The sequence below is a fragment of the Scyliorhinus torazame genome, chromosome 18 (genome assembly GCF_047496885.1).
Source record: "Scyliorhinus torazame isolate Kashiwa2021f chromosome 18, sScyTor2.1, whole genome shotgun sequence".
Taxonomy (NCBI): Eukaryota; Metazoa; Chordata; class Chondrichthyes; order Carcharhiniformes; family Scyliorhinidae; genus Scyliorhinus; species Scyliorhinus torazame.
The window spans coordinates 17,245,792-17,256,051 of NC_092724.1; the positions used below are offsets into that span (position 1 = coordinate 17,245,792).

Genomic DNA, 10,260 nt, shown 5'->3' on the forward strand with positions numbered 1-10,260 from the left:
CGCCCTCCCCACCTCTTCGCCCTCCCCACTCCCTCGCCCTCCTCATGCCCCTCGTCCTCCCCACCTCCTCGCCCTCCCCACCTCTTCGCCCTGCCCACCTCCTCGCCCTCCCCACTCCCTCGCCCTCCCCACCCCTCGCCCTCCCACCTCCTCACCCTCCCTACTCCCTCCTCGCCCTCCCCACCTCCTCGCCCTCCCCACCCCTCGCCCTCGCACCCCCTCGCGTTCCCCACTCCCTCGCCCTCACACCCCCTCGCCCTCCCCACCTCCTCGTACTCCCCACCCCCTCGCCCTCACACCCCCTCGCCTTCCCCACCACCTTGCCCTCCCCACCCCCTCATCCTCACACCCCCTCACCTTCCCCACCCCTTCGCCCGCCCCACTCCCTCGCCCTCTCCACCTCCTCGCCCTCCCCACCTCCTCACTCTCCCCACCCCCTCGCCCTCCCACCCCCTCACGCTCCCCACTCCCTCCCACCCCCTCACGCTCCCCACTCCCTCACACCCTCTCGCCCTCCCCACCCCCTGGCCTCCCCCACCCCCCCTGCTCTCCACAGTGAGCAAACCCCCGTTTCTGAAACTCGGCAATAATGAACTTGTTTTAAAAAAAAGGTACCTTGGCCGGCTTGTTAAAAAAAAAAGTTAACATTCTGTTGAGTGAGCAGAAGTTCCAAGGATGCCCCGAGAATGCTTGCCCGCTCCCTCTGATACTGCACGCATGTGTAAGCACCGCCAAGGCCGTGAAGGTCAGGCTATGATCCAACTCATCTCCCGGGCGAAGGGCCAATCGAGCTCCAGCGCTGATAACGGACGGTTATAAAAGGACAAGTGACAATGTGGGAGCAGATCAGAGCAGTTACCATAGGCGGAAGCACAGCTTTGGAAACCTCTGAACTCAAGTTACTGCTCATCCGAGCCCAGCCTTGCCGCTGCCTCTCAGCCCGCCCGACTTGTCTCTTCACCCGGAAGGAGAAGAAGGATGAAGACTCTCTCCTGTCTGTCCGCCGGAGGGCTCGCCATTGTGGCCATCACCGGAGCCGTGCTCCTCCGGGGAGTCAGCTCCCAGCCCGCGGAATCAGTCATTAAGCTGTGCGGCCGTGACTTCGTCAGGGCGGTCTTTGTCTCGTGTGGGGGCTCCAGGTGGAAGCGATACTCCCCCGAAGAAAATGACCAGAGGGGCAGCTTGTACCGTAAGTAGCGGGCCTAGGGCTTGGGGGGGTGGGGGTGGGGTGAGGGGAGGGTGGGGGGATTGGGGAGGGGGGGAATCAGAGGTCATTTGAGAAGCCGAGCGGTAAACCGGAGCCTCCATTTTTACTGTTCATCCACAGAGAAAACAAAACGAGGGGGCTCAATTTCAGGGTAAAGGGGGAGGAGAGAGGGAGGGAAGACAAACTTAATACCTCCCGTAATTACAACCGTTACAGAGCATTGGTGACTGCACCGAGACTACTATGTACAGTTTTGGTCACCTTACTTTCATCACTGAAAGGGGCAACACAGGTGGAGAAGGTAGTCAAGAATGCATACGGCATGCTTGCCTTCATTGGCCGGGGCATTGAGTATAAGAATTGGCAAGTCATGTTGCAGCTGTATAGAACCTTACTTAGGCCACACTTGGAGTATAGTGTTCAATTCTGGTCGCCACACTACCAGAAGGATGTGGAGGCTTTAGAGAGGGTGCAGAAGAGATTTACCAGAATGTTGCCTGGTATGGAGGGCATTAGCTATGAGGAGCGGTTGAATAAACTCGGTTTGTTCTCACTGGAACGTGGAGGTTGAGGGGCGACCTGATAGAGGTGTACAAAATTATGAGGGGCATAGACAGAGTGGATAGTCAGAGACTTTTTCCCAGGGTAGAGGGGTCAATTACTAGGGGGCATAGGTTTACGGTGCGAGGGGCAAGATTTAGAGGAGGTGTACGAGACAAGTTTTTTACACAGAGGGTAGTGGGTGCCTGGAACTCGCTACCGGAGGAGGTGGTGGAAGCAGGGACGATAGTGACATTTAAGGGGCATCTTGACAAATACATGAATAGGATGGGAATAGAGGGAAATGGATCCCGGAAGTGTAGAAGATTTTAGTTTAGACGGGCAATATGGTCGGCGCAGGCTTGGAAGGCCGAAAGGCCTGTTCCTGTGATGTACTTTTCTTTGTTCTTTGGGGGGGGGGGGGGGGGGGGGGGGAATATACATCCATTGGAAGCAATCTGGTGAAGGTTCACGAGGTCGATCCCTGAGATGAAGGGATTGTCTTGTGAGGAAAAGTTGGAGCAGGTTGAGCCTATTGGAGATCAGGAGAATGCGAGGTGATTTTATTGAAAGATACAAAATTCCGAGGGGGGCTTGGCAGGGTTGTTCCTGAGACCGTGTTTCCACTCATGGAAGAAAGCTAGAGCTCAGGGGCACAGTTTCAAAATAAGGGGGTCACCTGTTTAAGATGGGGTTGAGGAGGAATTTCTCCTCAGAGGATGAGTAGCCGGTGGAATACACATTTCAATGGGCCGAATGGCCTCCTTCTGCACTGTAAATTCTATGTTTGTATGTTTCTATGTAATATGTGTTTTCCTTAATCTTCCCACCACAATGTACCACCTCACGTTCCGGCGTCACCTCCTTCGTGCAGTGGAGGCTGGGTCATTGACCGTGTCCCCAGCTGAGTTAGACGGATTTTATGATTGACGAGGGAGGGTCAAAGGTTACAGGGGACGGGCGGGAAGATGAAGCTGAGGACAAAATCAGATCAGCCATGGTCTTATTGAACAGTAGAAGAGGCTCGAGGGGCTGAATGGCCTGCTTCTGTTCCTGTTTCTTCTGTTCTCAGGGATGGCACTGTGCCGAATAGGCTGTAGAGAGCTCAGGGACGTCCCGAGGTTGTGAAAGGTACTATGGAAATGAAAATAATTTCCTTCCTTTCCGAGCTGGTGGGTGTGCTGTCTGTGCTGGACACTGTCCTTGTGGTATTGCGGGCAAGGGTGGGCGGCGGTCAGAGTGGGTGTGGCTGATCGCTGTAACGTTGCCGCGGGGAACATTGAGTGCGTTGTGCGCAGGCACGTGCAAGTGTTGCAACCGTTGCGGGGAAGGGACCATTTCAAGGGGGGGCAGAAAGTGGACATCGAGTGAGGGAGGGTTGGTTAGGTCGTGAAGGAGAATTTTCAAAAAACCTTCCCAGGGCGGGATTCTCCACCCATTCACGCCGGCGGGATTCTCCTGTGCCGCTGCGGGAGATTTGGCTGAGCGTCAAATTCCCCGTCTTCGTTACTGGGGATGGAGAATCCCTCCAGCCTAGAGAAAGAGCGTGGCCAGCGAAAGTCTGCTTGAAGCTGATCAAACATTAAACAGCAAGAAGGAGGTGAAGCTGGAACGTGAGGTGGTACATTGCGGTGGGACGATTAAGGAAAACACATATTACATAGAAACATACAAACATAGAATTTACAGTGCAGAAGGAGGCCATTTGGCCCATTGGGTCTGCGCCCCACACCTCCACCCCATCCCCTTTACCCCCGTAACCCAGCCTAACCTTTTTTGAACACTAAGGGCAATTTAGCATGGCCAATCCACCTAACCTGCACATCTTTGGACTGTGGGAGGAAACCGGAGCACCCGGAGGAAACCCACGCAGACACGGGGAGGACGTGCAGACTCCGCACAGACAGTGACCCAAGCCGGCAATCGAACCTGGGACCCTGGAGCTGTGAAGCAGCTGTGCTAACCACTGTGCTACCTTGCTGCCCTGCTTGAATGATAGAGCCTGAATGGGGGTAGGGGATTAAAGGAATCCATGCCTATCGGGACTGAAAAGCCGAGACATTATGGGTGGGATTTCCGGCCTTTCCTTGCGGCCCCCCCCCCCCCCCGCTTTTACCGCAGCGTGTACCCCAGCAGCAGGGCGGGGCGGGCGAGCCGTAAAAGACTCTGTAGACTTCGGTGGGACTGGAAAACCCCACAGATGACCAATGGCGAGCAGGGGGATGGGGATGGGGGGGGGGGGGGGGGGGGGTGGCGCAAATCGCAGCCTGTACAAAATATGCAGAGAACCATGGCTAGAGCACACTTGGAGTGCCGTGTCCGGTACTAATCTCCATTTCACAAAAGGGTACAGGGGCAGTGGAGATGAGCGCAAAAAGATTCACAAGATAGCAGAAGTGAGAGGGTTTGCTTGACAGGAGAGACTCACAGCCTCCTTCCTCTCGGCAACAGGAGACCGAAAGGTGACCTGATAATGATCTTTAAGATTGTGAAAGGTAGTCATAGAGAAGATGTTTTCACTTGTGCGTGTGGGGAAACAAACCAGGGGCCATCACCGTAAGGCGTTCGTTGATAAATCCAATCGGAAATTCAGGGGAGACGTCTTTACCCAGGGAGTGTTGGGAATGTGGAATTGGCTAACACAGGCTGGATAAGGGTGAATAGAACTGGGGACGATGGACACACCTGAGAGTGAAACAATTCGGATTGTATGATGCTCGGTGAACGAAGGTGGGAGGGGGCTAGTATGGAGCATAAACGCCCTCTGGGCAGAATGGCCTGTTCCTGTAAATTTCACAAATATTCACAGGGTAAAAACAGACGAATGTAACTTCAACCCAGCCCTGGAATAAAACCTCCACGGTATTTGTGAATTGGACTTTAGACCGTAAGACTAGAAGACATAGGAGTAGAATTATGCCAATCGGCCCATTTAATCATGGCTGATATGTTCCTCATCCCCATTCCCCTGCCTTCTCCCCGCAACCCCTGATCCCCTTATTAATCAAGGACACCAGCTCTGTGCTTGAGCTGCTGCTGCGACAGACCAAGATGCTGGAAGGTGGAATTGGTCAGAACAGACTGGAACATTGGTGGCTGTTGCAAAGAATGCAAAACATCCATGCACCCTCCCACAATCAGTTTAGCAAATTCTGCTAAAGTGGTGAAAAAGCATGAACATTCGACTTTGCAATAGCCTAAATCTGAAAAACAAAACCCTGACAGATATCCAGTGTGAACAGTGTGTCCCAGAGCAACAGCAACTGCTTAGAAACCTGAGAACGAACAGATAATTGTATCAGCTCGACATGAATGAATGGAAACTCGGACTTGTTTGTTACATTCTCGGGAGAACGGTTTCCATCATGCATTTGAGTTGCGAGTGGCTGAGGAACATCAAACTTTATTTTTCTCTCAGTGGTTTGTTTCCTCCAATGTTTAATCCAATGTTCCAGCCAATCAGATCTGAAGGTGCTGTCAGATCAGAGTGTTGTAGCTGCTCAATTCGATCAGGATGAATGGGTTTAAACACCCTCCCCAATATTAAAAAAACAGACGGTTCACACAGCATATAACGGAAGGTAGCTTCAGAATTTACCACTTCTGAAATCAAGCATATTTTACAATGAAACAATAACTAACTGAAAACTGTTGTTTTTCTCTGGCGAAGCCTCACTTCCATCAAGTTAGAGGATGTTGCTGTTTAGGTGCAGTAATCCTTTCCAATTAGAGTCAGCATTGGTTACATACAGAGTAATTCTCCCTCTAAACAGTCCCCGTCAAACACTCAGGACAGGTACAGTACGGGGTTAGATACAGAGTAAATCTCCCTCTAAACTGTCCCCGTCAAACACTCAGGACAGGTACAGTACGGGGTTAGATACAGAGTAAATCTCCCTCTAAACTGTCCCCGTCAAACACTCAGGACAGGTACAGCACGGGGTTAGATACAGAGTAAAGCTCCCACTACACTGTCCCCATCAAACACTCCCAGGACAGGTACACACAGGGTTAGATACAGAGTAAAGCTCCCTCTACACTGTCCCCATCAAACACTCCCAGGACAGGTACAGCACAGGGTTAGATAGAGAGTAAAGCTCCCTCTACACTGTCCCCATCAAACACTCCCAGAGCAGGTACAGCATGGGGTTAGATACAGAATAAATCTCCCTCGAAACTGTCCCCATCAAACACTCCCAGGCCAGGTACAGCACGGGGTTAGATACAGAGTAAAGCTCCCTCTACACTGTCCCCATCAAACACTCCCAGGACAGGTACAGCACGGGGTTAGATACAGAGTAAATCTCCCTCTAAACAGTCCCCGTCAAACACTCAGGACAGGTACAGTACGGGGTTAGATACAGAGTAAATCTCCCTCTAAACTGTCCCCGTCAAACACTCAGGACAGGTACAGTACGGGGTTAGATACAGAGTAAAACTCCCTCTACGCTGTCCCCATCAAACACTCCCAGGCCAGGTACAGCACGGGGTTAGATACAGAGTTAAGCACCCTCCACACTGTTCATATCAAGCACTCCCAGGACAGGTACAGCACGGGGTTAGATACAGAGTAAAGCTCCCTCTGCACTGTTCCCATCAAATACTCCCAGGACAGATGCAGCATGGGGTTAGATACAGAATAAAACTCCCTCTCCACTGTCCCATCGAATACTCCCAGGACAGGTACAACATGGGGTTAGATACAGAGTAAAGCTCCCTCTACACTGTCCCATCAAGCACTCCCAGGACAGGTACAGCACGGGGTTAGATATAGAGTAAAGCTCCCTCTAGACTGTCCCCATCAAACACTCCCAGGACAGGTACAACACGGGGTTAGATACAGAGTAAAGCTCCCTCTGCACTGATCCCATCAAACACTCCCAGGACAGGTACAGCACGGGGTTAGATACAGAGTAAAGCTCCCTCTGCACTGATCCCATCAAACTGTCCCAGGACAGATACAGGGTTGTATAGAGAGTAAAGCTCTACCTCACTACCATCTCTGTTGACTCCTCCAATTTTACTAAATTATCAGGACTGCTAAGCCAACAACCAGTACTCAATAAGCCTAGACTTCCTCCAATGATGGGGAGACTGAAGCCATTGTCATCCTCACCCTGGTGGCTGTTTTCCGTTCACCCCTGTGCTCGCTGATCTACACTGGGTCCCAATCAAACTTCACTGATTTTAAAATTCTCATCCTTGTTTTCAAATCACTCATGGTCTCGCCCTCCCTATCTCTGTAATCTCCTCCAGCCGCACATCCCTCCAAGATCTCTGCGCTATTCCAATTTGGGCCTGATTTTAATCGCTCCACCATTGGTAGCCATGTCTTCAGCCTTGGCCTCAAGCTCTGGAGTTCCCTTTCGACAGCTCTCGACGATGTTTCCCTCCTTTAATTCACCCCTTAAACCCTACATCTTTGACCAGGTTTATGGTCACTGGTCCAATATTTCCTTTGGCTTTGGTCACATTGTGTTTGATAATTGGCCCTCTGAAGCGCCTCAGGAAGTGGCTGCATAAACGAAGGTGGTTGATGGTTCTAACCACTCAATTCAGGCAGTGTCATTGCAAAACCTTTATTTGCGCCTACTGCAGTGCATAACCTGTTTGCTTGTTTTTATGTTGAAGGTGCCTTGTTGGACTCACTGGATGGGAGCCCATTGGGCCCAATGACCGAGGAGCCTGAGACTGAAGATGTGGAAGACATGGAGCCCGAATCTCCGGCTGGGGACAGCGCAACACCCCTTCCTCAGCTGCAAGGTCAGAGAGCTTCCGCGGGGTCAAGTGAGAATTGGGATGAAGAACAAAGAAACAGGTTATCTTCCGCTTTCCACGTCCCTTCGGAAGAAACAGCTTCTCGATCCAAGCGCAGCGCAGGACTGGGCAAGACCTGTTGCAAGCAAGGATGCACCAGGAGTGATATCATCAGACTTTGTTAATTGATTGACCTTCCGAGGCAATGTTAGTTTCGGAGCTTGATTCCTGGGATTCCATTGCTGGTTTGTCTCATATCAATATCAAAAGATTTCATTTATTTCAATTTGTTGTGACCTTAGTTGATCCTCGTACAACCCTCGCTTGCCGATATGCACCTCCTTCCAACCAAGAGACTGCCATTCTCTGGAATATAAGGTTTTGCCACCAATACCAGCCTGATTAGCTGTCAGAGTTGTCATTGGCATGGGTTGAACCAGGGTTTTGGGTGCTAAGGTCGCCTTACCCAATGCCACTCACTTCTGGTCAAATGAGCAGCTCAAATTTACCAATCTCCAGATAAAACCATCTCCAACAATTAACGGAACCTACAGCAAAGAAATAGGTCATTCATCCCAAATGAGCTATGCTGGTGTCTGTGTTCCTCACGGGCTTCCCCCACCCGCCTAGTAGTGGCAATGTCACAGGGTTAGTAACCTGAAGTCCCAGTCTAGTGCTCTGGGGACGTGGGTTCAAATACCACCATGGTAGCTGGTGGAATTTACATCGAATAGAATTTACAGTGCAGAAGGAGGCCATTCGGCCCATCGAGTCTGCACCTGCTCTTGGAAAGAGCACCCTACCCAAGGTCAACACCTCCACCCTATCTCCATAACCCAGTAACCCCACCCAACACTAAGGGCAATTTTGGACACTAAGGGTAATTTAGCATGGCCAGTCCACCTAATCTGCACATCTTTGGACTGTGGGAGGAAACCGGAGCACCCGGAGGAAACCCACGCACACACGGGGAGGATGTGCAGACTCCGCACAGACAGTGACCGAAGCCGGGAATCGAACCTGGGACCCTGGAGCTGTGAAGCAATTGTGCTAGCCACAATGCTACCTTGCTGCCCTGAAATTTAAATTTAATCAATAAATAATGCAATAAATAAATCAATTAATCATGCAGAGTTGGTCTCAGTAATGCTAAATATCATTGATTGGCTGTGAAAACCCGTCTGGTTCACTAATGTCCTGTAGGGAAGGAAATCTGCCTTCCTTACCCGGTCTGGCCTACACGTGACTCCAGGCCCACAGCAACCTGATTGACTCTTAACTGCCCCCTCCGAAATGTCCTAGCGTTCCACTCAGCTCAAGGGTAATTAGGGATGGGCAACAAGCACTGGCCGAGTTGATGATGCCCACATCCCGTGAAAGGATAAAGAGCATTGTCTCCCCCTCCCCCATGGGACACTGGGGCCCCTCAGGGAAATGGCCAATAATGGGTGAAAGGAGGTGGGACAGTTGTGGTGACTTTATTCTTTTGGTGAGGACTTATCCAGAATGATAAAGCTTTGTATTTGGGGGGGTGGGAAGGGGGGGGGGGGGGGTTCCAGGGGTGGGGGGGAGGGGGGCGGCGGGGAAGAGATTAGAATCTCACGGAACCAGAATGAGTACAGTCAACTCACATCGTTCCCAGGAATTCCATTCCCGTGAAACTTTGCGGAGTGAAATCGCGAATGGTGCGCTCGCACACGTGCGCAGATGGTGCATGCGCTGTGCGCGCCTTCGATGCGGGAAAGACATGGGAAAGGTGGCACTTTAACAGCCTAATGGTTGAACATGAGAGTCTAAATTGCGGTGAGCAAAGTTTGGCATATGTACATATTCACGTGGGGAGGGAGGCGAATCCGTGATAGAGGGGGGGTCGCGAATGATGGAGGTTGACTGTGCTGACCAGGTGAAGGTGCGAACTGTTTTACACAAACGCAGCGTACACCAGAGGAACCTGCATGCCTGGACCTGTCTGAAATCAGGTTCAGCCAATACCATCTGGCCTCAGTTCCATCGATGAATGGCTCTCCACCCCACCCATCCAAGCTGCCAGCACAAGATTCAAAACAACTTGCCATTGATCTGGGGCAGATGAAGGTCCCAAGGCACAACAAAGAGGCAAAAAGTAAGAGCGAAATCGGTGTGAAGACAAAGACAGGGAAAGCTTTCGGAGGATTAGACAAAAAAGACCTAGCCAAGGAAGTTGGCTTTAAGTAGAATCTCCAAAAGAGGAGGGAGAGAGGTAAGGAGGTGGAGGATTTAAGGAGGGAGTTCCAGTGTGTGGGATTAGGCCATGGGTGATCAGCCACTGTACGCCTGTAGGCAGGAAACTTACTTCTGTTCGCCTTTATTCAATCTTCCCCCCCTCTATCGCTGAATGGACCAATCTCTCGCTCATACAACACCCCAAACAGGCTCTTCCTCATGACAGTGAATGTCAACAAGCTAGATTTCTGCTCACACCTGCCCTCAGCAGGCAAGAGGACATCCACGATGGGGATCACTGGACAATCCCGCCAGGATGGGAACTGTGGTTGGATGTGGTATTATCAGGTTTTGCTGTACCTAAGAGGCTGATGACCATTGGTTAAACCTAGGAGTTTAACATTGGCTGTTGATACGTAGCTCCGCCCTGACAGGCGGAGTATAAGAACCGGTGCCATCCCAGCAGCCTTCACTTTCTGTACCGAAGCTGCTGGGGAACAGGGTCTAGTCGATTAAAGCCTTCAGTTATGAAATCACTTCGTCTTGAGTGTAAT

The 10,260-nt window shown here is 51.3% G+C and overlaps 1 protein-coding gene across 1 annotated transcript; it reads left to right on the top strand.

Annotated features, from left to right (window-relative positions):
* The first annotated feature begins 887 nt into the window (after nt 1-887).
* Nucleotides 888-9,026, top strand: insl3 (insulin-like 3 (Leydig cell)). Its single transcript, XM_072481979.1, has 2 exons — nt 888-1,189; nt 7,379-9,026. Exons 1-2 carry the CDS (start codon nt 979-981, stop codon nt 7,687-7,689), a joined length of 522 nt encoding a protein of 173 aa, XP_072338080.1. The 5' UTR covers nt 888-978; the 3' UTR covers nt 7,690-9,026.
* The last annotated feature ends 1,234 nt before the right edge of the window (nt 9,027-10,260 follow it).